We start from the raw sequence: 15,736 nt of genomic DNA on the forward strand, positions 1-15,736 counted from the left end.
TCTCTGCAGTTAAATAATTTAGGGAGCAGAGGACAGAAGCAAACTGGCCCCACAGCTGAGCTCAGGAAAGAACCCAAATGGTCAGATGTGCACTCCCCTGTGCTTCAGGGGACAGGGTTTGGCTTCAAAGCCATACAAAAACATGCTGTCAATAAATATTACATAGAAAAAAAAATAAAGAAAAAAAGAAAATTCTTACCTGGAAAGTCTTTCATGCTGAAGGGGAAAAAAAGGAAAGAAAAAGGGAATTAATAATGAGGAGAATTAAAGGTTCAGTTCAACAACTGCAGAGGTGCAAGGCAGCAGCAATTTCCCACCTCTGATACCAGCACCCAGCTCACGCCAGGCTACACAGAGATTTCCCAGCACAAACTAAGAATCTCCAATCCCTGCCTGAATCTTCATCTGCCTCAGCTCCTCTGAAGCATTTCAAGGTTTACTTTCTTTTGCTCACCTAAGAAATCCTGAACCTTGCTCTTCAATTCCTCATTTCCACAATTGAAATCCTTTCCTTTGAACCCAAACTTATCTACTGTTTCCCTTTTTCAGTGAAGTTATTCTTCCTGCCTTTCATCCCTGTCCTGTGTATGATGCCCGTGAGGGGGATTAACAGACACAGGGAGCTCCCAGCATGTTTGTGTTGAACTTCAGGAAATCACAAACACTGTTTTTCTCTCCATGGGCAAGTACTCCTTGGAGTAAAGCTTCACCATGGCATGGAGAGACACAACAGCAGCTGCAGGAGGGAGGAAGGAGACTCTTAAACCAGGTGGACATGTTGGTTGAAGCCTGTGGGATGTTCTTCTTTCTCTATCAACATCCAAACCTCTCCATTGCCTTTGGACATTGAGGGGCTGGAGCGTGTCCAGAGAAGGGAATGGAGCTGGGGAAGGGTCTGGAGCACCAGGAGCAGCTGAGGGAGCTGGGGGAGGCTCAGCCTGGAGAAAAGGAGGTTTGGGGGGGACCTTCTGGCTCTGCAACTCCTTGACAGGATGGTGGAGCCAGGGGGGGGTCTGGCTCTGCTCCCAGGGAACAAGGGACAGGACAAGAGGAAATGGCCTTGGTAGGGGAGGTTTAGATTGGATACTGGGAAAAATTTCTTCATGAAGAGGGTGCTCAGGCCCTGGCACAGGCTGTCCAGGACAGCAATGGATGCCCCATCCCTGGAATTGTTCAAAAAAGATGTGATGTGGCACTTGTGACATGGGTTAGTGGCAAACATGGGGAATGGTTGGGCTTGATGATCTTAGAGGGCTTTTCCAACCCTAATAATTCCATGATTCTATGAATATCCTACAGCGGCTGGTTGTGGCAAACCACTGTTTTAATACAGTTTTCTGGATCAGACAGTTCTTTCCCACAATTGCAGAAATCCAGTGGTGATGGCATCGCTGTCCTGCAGGACAGTCACCTCCTCCATGAGGTTTCTCTCTGTCTGACAGATATTTACTCAAATTCCAGGTGCATTCCAATTCTTTATGGTCCCTTGGACCAGAAATTGAGCCCAATATTCCTCTGCTGATTTATCAGCAGCATCATTGCTCTGACAAACCTCCCACAGGCACTTCCAGCCATTTCCCTGCATCCTTTTTAATAAAGAGTCAACACAAAAGAACCACAGAGCAGACGAGGGGTCAGGCTTTTAGTGCCCAGACATGCTGGTGCTGGAGCTTGCACTCCCAGCTACACCAGTAAACCCTGTGCTAATGCCTTGCTGGGAGGCAGGTTTGCTGCCTGCCTGGCACCTCAGGGCTTGAACACTTCAGACCTCCCACTCCCACCTGGCACCGCTGCCTCTGATCCTGGGCATGGATCTGGGAGCACATGCCATGGAGAGAGGAATTAACTCACCCCCTTACATGGAGGAGAAGGGGGGACAAGTGACCCGGTCAAACCTCCACTCAAAGCCAGAGGAGCGTGGGGGCAAATCCCTGTCACTGTCTGTCAGGATGTGGGACCAGCTACCTATTGTACCTGGTTACTAAGTTTTCAATCCCTTCCATACTAAATGTAACCCTCATCTTGCATCTGATTCAAGACAGGAGCATCCCCAGGGAACCTGCAATGCCTGGGCTCTGCAGCACAGCCTCTGACACACGACACAGGAGCTGCCCAGCACCAAAGAAATTAACTGAGGGGACCTGGCACGAGTGAAACCTTGTGGATGGAAACACACTCAGCAAAGCTGCTGTGTGCAAAGCTCAAAAGGACAAGCAAGCCCTGCCATGAATCAGCATGTTCTCCCTTGAGCTGTGCCCGCAGGGCCACCCTCAGCCAGGCTTTTGGGTGGGTACAGTGCCAGCCCCACCCTGTAGACACAGCCACTAAAACCCCGAGTTCATCCCAGCCCAGGATTATTTTTTTTGCTCTGACCCTCTCTCTTCTTTGCATCTTACAGGTGAAAAACCTCCCAAGGAAGACAGCAGATGACCTTCCACCACGGCTAAGCTGCACTGCACCTCCAGAAGCCACGTCAGATTCTGTCTGGGAAGCATCTCGTGGGACTCAACACCTGGCAGCTGCCTCATGTCGTGACAGGGACATTGGAGTGCTTGTCCCAGCAGTCATGGCTTGGGCCACGCTCTGTATGAAGCTCAGAGGCAGCAAGTTGGGACACGGTTTCTGTACGGCTGGTCTCCAGCATGGGGCTGTCGTTACAAAGACAGACCATAAACCAACCACATCCTGGGCTCATCCCATAGCGTGGGCAGCAGGAGAGGGGGGGATTCTGCCCCTCTACCCTGCTGAGGTGAGACCCCACCTGCAGAGCTGCCTCCAGCTCTGGGATCCCAATAGAAGAAGGATGTGGAGCTGTTGGAGCAAGTCCAGAGATACTCCGAGAGTGGAAGCCCCTCTGCTCTGGAGCCAGGCTGGGAGAGCTGAGGGTGTACTGGCCACGGAAGAGAAGGCTTCAGGGAGACCTTAAAGCCCCTTTCAGTGCCTAAAGGGACTCTAGGAGAGTTGGAGAAGGACTTTGGACAAGGGATGGAGTGACAGGACAAGGGCGAATGGATTCCCACTGCCAGAGGACAGGGTTAGATGGGATACTGGGAAGAAATTCTTCCCTGGGAGGGTGAGGAGGCCCTGGCACAGGTTGCCCAGAGAAGCTGTGGCTGTCCCATCCCTGGAAGTATCCAAGTCCAGGTTGGATGGGGCTTGGAGCAACCTGGGCTAGTGGAACTCCATGGTAGGGAATAGAATGAGATGAACTTTAAGGTCCCTTCCAACCCAAACCAGTTTGGGTTCTACGAAAGATTTCCTGTTTTCAGCCATGCACACGCTGATCTTACCATGGTGCTTTATTAGCTGAGCTTTCAACATTTGCTTCTTAAACCCCTCAGCAGCCTGACAGCTCCTTTTGAATTCTGGCCCAGTGACCCAACCTTCCCTGAAGACTGGGAGAAGGGAATTAGGCAGTGATTAACAAGCCTCTTGTTGAAAGTTATTTGTGCACTTTATGCTAATCCCCTTCAATGGTGACTTTTGTTAGGATGACAAATGGCTGGGTAAGTAACCCACTCCCTAGCAAGCCTGAATTTATTTCAACAAACACACCTGCCAATGGATTTGAGCTGTGCTGGAAATCCCCACGTGGCTGGGCAAGGCCACGTGGAAACCAGGCACTGAACCGGGCAGGTCCCCTCACCAGTCTGGCCACTTGCAGCACAAGGAAAAACCACTTTTGTTCCCTTTTTTCCTCCAAAGAAACTAAAATTTCCATAGGCAGGGGAGAGCAGGGGCGGGATTCTGCAAAGGAATCAAGAAAGGAATCACTTTAAACATATACAGCAAAAAGGGGACAAACCCAGGATTATTCTATTTACAACCTTCCTGTGATGGTTACTGAGATGGACTTGTTCAGACTGGGACTGTCTCTACGTGTCTAAAGGGAAGCAAAGTGCCAGATGAGAGGGGAGGACCCGCATCATTCCTGTGCTGCTCCCAGCATCGAGCAGAGCCACCCTGCAGTGACCTGGAAACATGGAATCACAGCATCATTCAGGTTGGAAAAGCCCTCTTGGATCACTGAGTCCAACCCTGTTCCCAGGTGTCACATCCACTTGCTTTCTGAACACATCCAGGGATGGGGACTCCAGCACTGCCCTGGGCAGCTGTGCCAGGGCCTGACCATCCTTTCAGGGAAGAAATTTTCCAAAATATCCAATCTAAACCTCCCCTGGTGCAACTTGATGCCATTTCCTCTTGTCCTGTCCCTTGTTCCCTGGGAGCAGAGCATCCCCACCCGGCTCCCCCCTCCTGTCAGGGAGTTGCAGAGAGTGAGAAGGTCCCCCCGAGCCTCCTTTTCTTCAGGCTGAGCCCCCCCAGCTCCCTCAGCTGCTCCAGCCCCTTCCCCAGCTCTGTTCCCTTCTCTGGACAAGCTCCAGCACCTACAGTCACACTGGGGCAGCTCCAAACAAAACCTGGGTGTTCCTTGGTGCTCAGGGATTTCTCTCCCTGTGACTTTATCTCCTTTTAAGCTCATCTCTGCCAACAAATGACTCCAGTGTCTTCCAGAAACAGCAAGGAACCATGGGAATCGATGTGATCGCAGCCGTTGGGGAAGCTGGTGTTCATCGCTCACCTTTCAGCTTTTGGGCCTCTCTCCATGTTATTTCAGTTAAAAGTGGCATTTTTGAGACAAAGATGATTAAGTTTGAGAGACTGAGGTGTGGAAGGTAGAGCCTGAGGGGATGTGACAGCAGCTGTTGGCGTGCCCCTACCATGATGGAAGCTGCAGAAGAGTTTTCATCAGCAGATCCTTCTTCCACTTGCTGCTGCCTTCAGGGAAGGAGGTACAATTTATTTATTTTGTTTTAAATTGGTTTCTGGATCAAGATCTTTCTGAGTTTTGTAAAAATGTCAGTGTTTGTGCTGGTATTTCAAAGAGCAGCTTACTCAGGTGGTTTGGGGGCTTTTTAAAATAATGACGGAGGAGAAGAAAAAATGCTGAATGAAAAATACAGGCTCCATTCTGCATCTTCTAAAAAAGGCCCCAGCTAAAAGAGGTGATGTGGAAAGCAGCAGTTCTCAGCACAAAGAGAGGCTTTGAAGCATGAGGAAATGAGTTAAACAAAATGACAACTAAAATCTCCTGCTCCTGGGGATGGCAGGAGGGGTCTGAGAGGAAAAGTGTGAGCCCTACGTGCAAAAAACTACAAGTCAGCATGTGCCCAGGTGGGCAAGAAGGTCAGTGACACCTGGCTTGTACCAGCACTGGTGTGGCAGCACAACCAGGGCAATGCCCCATGCTGGGCACTGCTGAGGACCCACCTCAAATCCTGGGGTCAGATTTGGGCCCCTCATGACAAGAAAGACATTGAGGGGCTGGAGCGTGTCCAGAGAAGGGAAGGGGACTGAGAAGGGTCTGGAGCAGCAGGAGTGGCTGAGGGAGCTGGGGGGGCTCAGCCTGGAGAAAAGGAGGCTCAGGGGGGACCTTCTGGCTCTGCAACTCCCTGACAGGAGGGGGGGGAGCGGGGGGGGTCAAGTTCTGCTCCCAGGGAACAAGGGACAGGACAAGAGGAAATGGCATCAAGTTGCACCAGGGGAGGTTTAGGTTGATATTAGGGAAAATTTCTTTTCTGAAAGGGTGCTCAGGCACAGGCCTGACCTACACCTACACCAGGGCAGTGCTGGAGTCACCATCCCTGGAATTGCTCAAAAAAAATGTGGACATGGCATTTGGGGACATGGTTTAGTGGCGAACACAGTGGTGCTGAGACAACAGTTGGACTCAATGATCTTAGAGGGCTTTTCCAACCTCAATGATTCTGTGATTCCATGATTCTGTGAAACACTGATGAGGTGCTTAACTGAGACATCCCTGCCATTTGCTCAGAGAGACACAAATCTGCAGAGGCCACAGGGATGTCACACTGGAGACATATTTTGAGCACCAAACAGCTTCTTTCCTGCTCAGTTCTGCCCTGTGTTTGGCCACAGAACCCTTGGAAACCCTCACCACGTGCTTCCAACCACACCTGCACCATCAGCACAGCCACCACCACTCCCCCCTGCACTGCCCCATCCTAAACCATCCATGAAATATTCATTCAAACTCTGGCAGCACTGGCTCCCTGTGGAATTGATAAAGGAGGTTGTGTTTGCTTGGACGTGCTATCCCAGGGCTGGAAATTCTGAGATCAGAGTGAGAAGGCGAAGGATAAAACTCTCCTCCTTCATTGCTGGGAAGAGAAGTTGGGGCTGAACAGAGGGAACGAAGAGCTGAGGCACCACATGTGCACTTGACTAAGCTGGTGGAAGAAAGGGCTCTTCCTTCGTGATTTTTTCTTGTCAAGGTTAAAAAGGGGATGCTGAGTAACTGCTGTACCCACTGCAGTCATCATCAACAAATACCTTGGGTTTTCTTTCTTCCCCTGGCAAATTTGGAGCAGCACTGTCAGTTTTGCCCAGACTCCTTCATTTCCCTTGGGATCAAAATTTGACTAGAAACATTAAGAGCCAGGGAAGCGTCGGGTTGTGAAATTATCCTTCCACAATCTAAACAGGGTCAGAGCGCTGCAGGGTTTGGGGTGGGGGGGGAGGACCCCAGGGAACACACAGTGCTGGAGGTGGATGTCCTGATTCAGAAACCAGCATGGCAGCCGGCGCTGAGCCCCAGAGCTCCTGCCGAGACACCCAAGGGGATGATTTTTAAAGGAAGACTAAAAAGCACAGAGCCCTTGCAGGCAGGTTCACAAGCTTCTGATAATCCTTGGCTCTTAGAGAGAGATTCCACCACCTTCCCTCCCATCCACCTCACGGTGGGCAGCAGGTCCAGGTAGCGCTGGGGTGGAGGGGAACATCGAAGGGGTGCCACTCATTTAGCCAGCTCACAAATGATCCAACCCAGGTGGGCTGGCAGAACATCTGGGGCTGAGATGGGACCCAAGAAAAAGGGCAAAGAGCACCACAGAATAATGGAATCACAGGATGGTTTGGGTTGGAAGAGACCTTAAAGCTCATCTTGTTCCACCCCCTGCCATGGGCAGGGACACCTTCCAGGTGCTCCAAGCCCCATCCAACCTGGCCTTGAACACTTCCAGGAACTCTCAGGGTGCTGACATAGGTCAGTCCCAGGGAAAAGGCACAGCTGGGCACTGGCCACGCCTCCACTTGCCTGAAGCACCAGGATGCTGCCCAGTGCCAGAAAAGCCATCCGGGACTGATTTTAAAAACGTGCTCGGATTGTGGAGCCTTCCCTAAGAAACTCAGAAACTTTTGCAGCTGTTTGGGAGCTCAGTGAAGGATAATTAAAACCAAATTCCTCACGGAAGGTTTCGATAAAATGCAGCCCTGAACTGCAGTGCCAAAAGTGGGATTGGCCACTGCTCCTGCCAATGCAGAAACTGCCCTAATTGCTTCCAATTGCACTCTACGTCTGAGATTGGAGCCAGTGAAGGCACAAACACCCACTATTTACATTTTTTAAGAAAATATAGAAAAATGAGAAAAAATTAGATGCTTTGGGAACATTTTTGGCTTCTTTATCTCCAACTGGCCGACCTCAGGACAGTGTGCACTATTTTAAGGGAGTTGTTGAGGAATTAATTCTGGTGTGTTTTGACTCAGAGACCCTGATCAACGCCTACGATTAATTAACCACCATGTAATGATATCCTGGGGCACAGCTCCAACACTGCCCTCACTTAAGCATGAGGGGAAGTTTTAGGAACCCCTCAAATTTTATTCTTGTGCTGGCAAATATCCTCCTGGTGAGTTCTGTTTGTTTTAGAAATTAGATGTAAAATAAAGCCAGCTGGTTTGAGGTTCTTTCCCTCTATATGCAAAGTTACGTAGCTCCTACACCTCCACAGGCTCCAGTGCTGGGCCTGGCTGATGCACAGTGAACCTGAAAGGACAACCTTCCTGAGCTGGAAGGGACCCACAAGGATCAAGTCCAACTCCTGGTCCTTCACAGACACCCCAAAAATCCCACCATGTGCCTGAGAGCATTGTCCAAACACCCCTCGAGCTCCTTGGCAGGTTTGGTGCTGTGCCCACTGCCCTGGGGAGCCTGTTCAGTGCCCAACCAGCCTCTGAGGGAAGAACCTTTTCCTGATATCCAGCCTAACCCTCCCCTGACACAGCTCCAGCCATTCCCTCAGGTCCTGACACTGCTCACACAGAGCAGAGATCGGAGCTGTCCCTCCACTGCCCCTCCTGAGGAAGCTGCAGATCCTGAGCAGGTCTGACCTCAGGCTCCTCCAGGCTGAACAGACCAAGTGACCTCCTCATATGGCCCCTCTAGGCCCTTCCCCATCCCTGTGTCCCTGCTTTGGACACTCTCCAATAGCTTCAGATCCTTCTTACATTCAGGTGCCCCAAACTGCCCCCAGGACTCAAGGTGAGGCTGTACCAGCACAGAGCAGAGCACTGCTGAGGGCAGGAATCCTCATGGAGCTGGCAGAGCCAGAGCCAAGCTGGGAGGAGGAAAAGACAGGAGAAAGGTTGTCTGGGACCCCTTGGACCATCCCCAGTGGGTACAACTCAGGCTGGTGTTCCCCTCCAGCCGCATTTGTCATAACAGTCAGGGATGGTTGGGGTCAAGTTTGGTTTTCTAGTGGGTGCAGAATAATTTGAAGGTCTGGCTGAACTCTGCTTTTGAGAACTATTTCGAGGTTGTTGCCTCCCTCAGAAAGCTGCTCCTCTGACCTAAAAGCTGTGGTTTGTGCAGCATCCCCTCAGCTCCACCAGCATGATGAATGTGCTGCTTCCAGCTCAAGCTTGCAATTGTGCAAATGCAAGGATTCCAAAATCCTGTAGATACGATTAATAATCCAGTCCAGCCAAACCACCTCCATGTAACCTCCAACTCCCCAAAGCCTGATGCAAAATATGTTTTCTTGAACTATAAATCAATAAGCTTTGCTTAAGAAAAACTGCTGTTACTGAAGCATAATATTAAAAGCTTCTCCAAGATGGAACAGTGGTTCTGGCAGCTGCTGCCACAGATCCCATCGTTTTCAGTACAAATAGCACTGATTTATTCAGAAACAAACATCCAGGGCTCTGAGGGACTGAGGGCCACATCTCCTGCCATCCCAAACACACTGAGTTGGATGCTGGTCTGTGCCATTTGTGCCACAGTCAGCCTGTGCCTTGGTGCCCCAAACCCCTCCTGTGGCCCACAGGCTTTCCAGCAGCTGCAGTTTATTCCCACTGTCCCTTGGGGATGAAACTTGCCACATGAAACTTCAGGCTGGATTGGATTTTAATTTAGGAAAGGCCACAATACTGAAACCCAGGGTTTGTTGCTCTTATTTTTTTTTCCTTCTTTTCTAAGGGATCAAATTTTATTGGTGAGAAATTTAATTTTGCAAAGCGACGTGATCTTAGACAAAACTCTCCAGACATGAGGAAATAAAAACTGAATGGCCAACTGACACGAGAGGAGGAGATTTCTGCTCCTAAATTTCTTCCAGATGAGAATGCCACATGTCTGCAGGAACCCCCTCCCTGCCCTGCAAACACTCTGGTGGGATGTTCTCAGGTGTTTCATCAGGGATTTAAATACCTGTCACCAGCCAGGGTTCAAGCTGCTGACAGCCAACTTGGCCACTTTCTGGTGTGCTGTCCACTCCAAAACCCCACAAACACTTCCTGATCCAGCAGCCACATACATCCCACAACAGCACTATGGGCACAGGCAGAGTGATTGGAATGATGGAATCACTGAACTGCTAAGGCTGGAAAAGCCCCCTAAGATCACCAAGTCCAACTGTTCCCCCAGCACAGCCAAGGCTGCCACTAACCCATGTCCCCAAGTGCCACATCCACATGGCTTTTAACTCTCTCCAGGGATGGCAACTCTACCACTGCCCCGGGCAGCCTCTGCCTGACCACCCTTTCCATGAAGAAATTTTCCCTAATATCCAACCTAAACCCACCCTGGTGCAACTTGAGGATGTTTCTTCTCATCTTGTTGTTTCATACCTGGGAGAAGAGCCCGACCCCTACTTAGCAATCCTGGGTTAATAGTGGACTGGGCTCTTGTGTGTCTTCTAGCCCTGTTTTTGATGGGTTTGTGTTCATTTTATGATAAACAAACTCTGATGGGCTCCTGCCAGGGAAGCAGGCACTGGTTTCCAGCTCAGCAGGATGAAGTGGTTTGCTGCCCACAGAGGTTCCACCCACTCTCCCCATCACTTCTGTGGCTGCTCATTCCCATCCCGCAGCACCTCCCCGTCTCTGTGTCCCTGGTTTTGTGGCTGTACCACGAGCTGAGCCAAATTAAAGGTATCTTCTTTCTCTTCCTCCCTTCACCCCCTTTACAGTCCTGACTGATTCCCTGGTCTGGGGCAACATCAAGTTGCTCCCTGACCTTCTGACCCCCCTGCCCTGCAGGGGTTTCAAGGCTGATCTGTCCCAAGGGATTGCCCTCCGGCTGCTTAACCAGCTTCCCCAAAGACACCACCACTGGCCAGGCAGCTGAGGGCCAGAAAGGCATTTTAAATGAGGCTGTAGTGTTACATCAGGTCCTTTCCAAATCATCCATGACCATTCAGAGCCTTAAATAGTTAACAGACTCCCTGCTCCACCTTTGCCTTGGATCAATTCTGCTGCTTGGGAGCAAGGAGAGCTGAAGGAAGTTCAGCCGCAGGGACAGAAGTCGTTCACCCCACGGGTCACAGCACGTGCCCTGACCCATCTTGTTTATACATCCAAATGCAGGAGCATCGTCTGGCTACTGAGTCACATCAGGGAACATCTCACGGGTGGTGCCCTGAGAACGACCAGAAGTTCCCGATGTACTTCCAGATATGGACATTTACAGTGGAAGACTCAAAAAAACCCGAGAACAAACAGAAGGCAGAAGGATTTCATCCTGATACTCATCCGAGAACATGATGCTTGAGGAACAACCAGGGATAAACAAAGCAGGATGCTGGAGAACACAGACTAAGGTTAATCGCCTTAAAGTTCAAGTTTTAGTATCCCATGGTTTTTGTTGGCTGCTGAGAGAGGAGAGAATCATTTTCACAAACTGTGTAACTAGTCAGCAATCCAGAAGTTAGACAGAAAGTGTCATGAGACAATTTATTTGACTCCGTTTCAATTTATACAGCATCATTTTTATCACAACCAGACAAGTCCAAGCCACTAAATGGAAACCCAGGAAGATAAAGTTTCCTGGAGAAATATTTTCATAACACTTTCTATTCTCTAATGCACTTGCAGCAGCAGCACAGCAGGTTAAATGATTCACAGAGGAAAACCCCATGTGAGAACAGACCTGTGATCAGGAATATCTGAAACAGGATGGAACCTGTTGCAAAAGTACCACGGAGCAAAAGGTGACTGTCTGGCATGTATACATTCCAAACTCTAGGAAGGCCATAATCCAAACAGGTGTTTCTAGAGACCTCTCAGCACTCCAGGACATCGATTTTTACATGGGCAAGAGACAGGAAAAGCGAGGGGACAGTTTTAAGCTAAAAGAGGAGAAATTTAGATTGAATGTTGGGAACAAATCCTCTCCTGTGAGGGTGGCGAGGCCCTGGCACAGGTTGCCCAGAGAAGCTGTGGCTGCCCCATCCCTGGAAGTGTCCCAGGCCAGGTTGGACAGGGCTTGGAGCAACCTGGGCTAGTGGAAGGTGTCCCTGCCTGTGACAGGGGGTGGAACAAGGTGAACTTTAAGGTCCTTTTTCCAACCCAAACCATTCTGAGCTTCTCTATGATCACTTATTCATTAATACTCAGCCCTGCTTTCGTGATTTGTGTGCTGAGCACTTGCAGCTCAGCCCCTCACATTTTTGCACATTAGCTTTTCTTTTTCCTTTAAGATTTGCTTTGTATTCTCCACATCCATGTTCACTCCACCGTACCCAGACTCGGTGCATTTGCTGCCATGGTAATCACTGCTCCGAGCACTGCAGGCTCCATGTGGAGGCTCGTTAACAGAGACAGCGATTTGGGAACTGCTGCTTTTTCCACTCAAGCACTACTATCAAGTGACTCGGTGAAAACACACGGCCCATAAAGGTGATCTCCTGCATCCCATATTCCACCCAGCGCGGCTCCTTCAGTCACTCAGATGAGAGGCAGAATAAAATCAATCAGGGCAGACCACTGAGTACACTTAGAGCTTTATTGCTGAGCCCTTCCTGACAAAAATTCAGCTGGAAAGCTCAGGTTATAGGCACTGAGGGTGGCTTAATGAGGGAGTGACTAACACCAGAGGGAAAGAGCCTTGTAGTGAAACTGTGAATATGGACAGAACAGGAAGAATTATGTAAAGCCTCTTGAGGAGCGAGTAAGAACCATCAAGTGGCTACTTGACAACCAGGCTGAGCAGAGAATGGACTGAGAGCAGCCCTGAGGGGAAGGACTTGGGGGTGTTGCTGGATGAGAAGCTCAACATGCCCCAGCTGTGTGTGCCTGGACCCAGAAACCTCCTGTGCCCTGGGCTGATCCCACAGCAGGGGAGGGGGGGATTCTGCCCCTCTGCCCTGCTCAGGTGAGACCCCACCTGCAGAGCTGCCTCCAGCCCTGGGGTCCCAACATCAGAAGGATGTGGAGCTGCTGGAGACAGTCCAGAGGAGGCCACGGAGATGCTCTGAGGGCTGGAGCCCCTCTGCTCTGGAGCCAGGCTGGGAGAGCTGGGAGTGCTCACCTGGAGAAGAGAAGGCTTCAGGGAGACCTTAGAGCCCCTTCCAGTGCCTAAAGGGGCTCGAGGAGAGCTGGAGAGGGACTTGGACAAGGATTCCCACTGCCAGAGGGCAGGGTTAGATGGGATATTGGGAAGGAATTCTTCTCTGTGAGGGTGGTGAGGCCCTGGCACAGGTTGCCCAGAGAAGCTGTGGCTGCCCCTGGGTCCCTGGAAGTGTCCAAGGCCAGGTTGGATGGAGCTTGGAGCAACCTGGGCTAGTGGAAGGTGTCCCTGCCCGGCAGGGGGTGGGACTGGATGAGCTTTAAGGTCCCTTCCAATCCAAACCAGTCGGATTCTAAGCTGGGCAGCCACACAAATACAGCTGCTATTGAACCAGCAGCCCCCACACACCAACAAAGGGTTTAAGCTTTGATGCTCTCTGTTACAGCAAACAATATTGGATGACAAATCAAGAAGGAGTAGTTTATAAAAGAAGGGAAGGTATAGTGACAAAGAGTTGGGAAACAACTGAAAAGCTGCAACTGCAGTCTGTGCTGAAAGTTGGGAATGTGCATTCTCCTTAGGTTTTCCCATCTGACTGATTATCCTATGGAGAAGCATAAGGGTTATAAAGTACCAGAATAAACAGATGGATGAGACTAAACTCAAACTATGGGGTATTTCCTATGAAAAAATAAGTGGCCCAGCACAATCAGGAATAATACAAAAAAATTCAGTTCTTGCCTTTCAATCCTGCCATTTATTTGCTTAATTGCTCACCACAGGTTTCATACCATCAGCTGCCTATTGCACCCTTGGAACTGACTATGGGAAGAATATTTTTTTGAGGAAGAGAAACCTCAAGCTAAAGCAGTATGGGGCAAAATGTAATGAAAAGGTCCCCACTGCCAAAAACCTGAAGCTTGTGCCAAATAATGGGACGATCTGAATTGATTTCAAAGGGGTTTGACTTTCCTCTTCTGAGCAACATCCTCATTAAAGCAACATTTACCCTGGGGGATTCAACAGGATTTGCTGAGCTGTTTCTGTATGGTGACTACAATCCTGGGCTGTTCTGCTGTGACACAAGGAGTTAGGTATTTTACCTCGTGAAGGTTCCAGGGCAATGGGACAGTTCTGGCCTGGCACAGAGTCAGGGTCACACACCAACACCCTGCTCTCACCACAGTCTCCTGTGCAGGGATATTCCTTCTCTTATGATTTGTATGAGTTCACTGCAAAGTGCTCCCCCTCCTCAGTGGTGCATTTGGGGAGATTCCACCAATTAAAGGTGGAAAAACCCCAGGTAGTATTATCCTAACTCCTAAGCAGGAGCATTCCAAGCAGCAGTGCAAGTGTAGAGGGAATGCCATAGGAAACTGCTTGGCAAATGACATTTAATGCAGCTGTTTGGCACCGACACCTCGATAAATCAAACCTCCTTTGCTCTGTCTGGTTCTCCAAGAGATTCTTCCCCTGTCTGCACCATGTGTGAGGCTCCTGCCTGCTCATGTGCTCTCGCACCCCTGCTCAGCTGGGAATATTTAGAGCCCACAGCTCTCTGCTGGTATCAATCTTGACTGAATGGAAAGATAAAAGATTCCAAGATACCACATTCCTACCCATTTTATAAAGGCTGGTGGGTCCCTGCAGCACAGACCTGTTACTGTGGGCATGGGGGAGCGAGAGGGGGAGAATAAACACGTGGGACAAATCCATAGAAAACCACACTCCGTTATTGCTCTTGCTCTTGGCAAAATTATGTTGTCTTGGAGAAAGAGTTAACACAGATCCCTGTTTTAGCCTGAAGTCAATCCTTCCCTAATTAGCCTTTTAAGGCATGGGCTATTTCCATAACCCAGATAGCACCAGGGCCGTTTCCTACACCGACTCTGAGTCAATGCTGCTGCATTTCCCACCTGGTTTCTCCCCGTGGATGCTCTGGAGTCACAGCTGGCATTGCCATCACCACTGCAAGAATCACAAAGATTTCTGGGCTCATGTGCTGGCTTTCATCAAAACCCCACTGCCACAAGAAGCTCTACTCCATGCACTCCCACTCCCACCTGGACCTGTTTGTACCCACCTGAGAGCTGCCACCACCTTCTCCAACACCCACGAACCCCTGGGAGCCTGGGATCCCACCATGGCTGTGCACAGAGAAACCAGCACCTCCCGTCAGTCTGCTCTGGACACATGGTGATCACAGCTCCTGGGAGATGTTTGTCACCCCTTCACATGCCCAGATGCATAAGGGGGGGGAAATGAGTTAGTCTGTGTTCACTGAACATGACTGATCTTAAAAACTCGTGTTTTGAAAAAACATAAACCATTTTCAGCACACTTGGAAGGTTCTCCACCTGTCACCAGGCTGGTGATCAACACTGTGGCCGTTTAGTGAGGAATGTAAGCACAGCAGTGATGAGGAAAGTCCATCCAAGCACACGGGATAGTTTTAGATTATCTAAATCCCCTCAGAGACACTCCAATGATTTGCAGGTGGAAGAAAACACAGACCCTGCTGCTGCATTACAGAAAACAGCCCAGGACAACCAGCAGCCACAGAACCCTCGAGGCTGAAGTTCCTGAGGTCAGGAACTGCTTTCATTAATGCCAATGGGTTAAAACCCTTTGTACATATTTCAGGCAATGCTTCTCCCAGACCAAGATCTGTCCCTGCCAACAGAGCAGACAATGCATATCTGATTTGAGCAAACACCAGTGCTGGGATTAATTTAATGCTCCCATCTAAAATTAGCCTGGCTGTTAAAAACCAATTTCTCCAGGCTTTGACTCTGGCATGATAATATTTCTTGATGGCAAAGAGGCTGCCCATACAATGATACGGACCTGGAGGGTTTGGGACAACCTCTCCCATGGCTCTGGAGCTATTATACTGTTAGGAAGTGTTCCCAACTTTCCACCACCTTGGGAGACAGGGACAGCAGCTCTGGTTTGTGGAGGAAAGGTAACTACCTTGACTTGCCTCCTACAGATGGTTTTATTCACTTTTTGGTGTTGTTGAAATTACTAAACCACAGCACAGGCCAGCTCAGCCCCAGGGGCAAAAGCTGGACACAAACCTCGTTTCACCAGCGGTATCAAAGTGTTTATGGAAAAAGTGCAGCTTAACAAGCTGGTCAAGTT

General features: G+C 49.8%; 1 protein-coding gene across 9 annotated transcripts in view; it reads right to left on the bottom strand.

Annotated features, from left to right (window-relative positions):
• The window catches only part of PPP1R12B (protein phosphatase 1 regulatory subunit 12B), a 129,954-nt gene that overhangs the window by 13,835 nt on the left and 100,383 nt on the right, over positions 1-15,736 (bottom strand). For 8 of the 9 annotated variants that reach the window (XM_027697753.1, XM_027697761.1, XM_027697751.1 and 5 more), the window contains one exon: positions 200-216. In XM_027697753.1, the coding sequence (XP_027553554.1) occupies positions 200-216 (17 nt within the window). The remainder of the gene's footprint in view (positions 1-199; positions 217-15,736) is intronic. The other variant, XM_027697752.1, reaches the window with a different exon arrangement.

The sequence above is a fragment of the Neopelma chrysocephalum genome, unplaced genomic scaffold (assembly GCF_003984885.1).
Source record: "Neopelma chrysocephalum unplaced genomic scaffold, ASM398488v2 Primary Assembly neopelma1_122, whole genome shotgun sequence".
Lineage (NCBI taxonomy): Eukaryota > Metazoa > Chordata > Aves > Passeriformes > Pipridae > Neopelma > Neopelma chrysocephalum.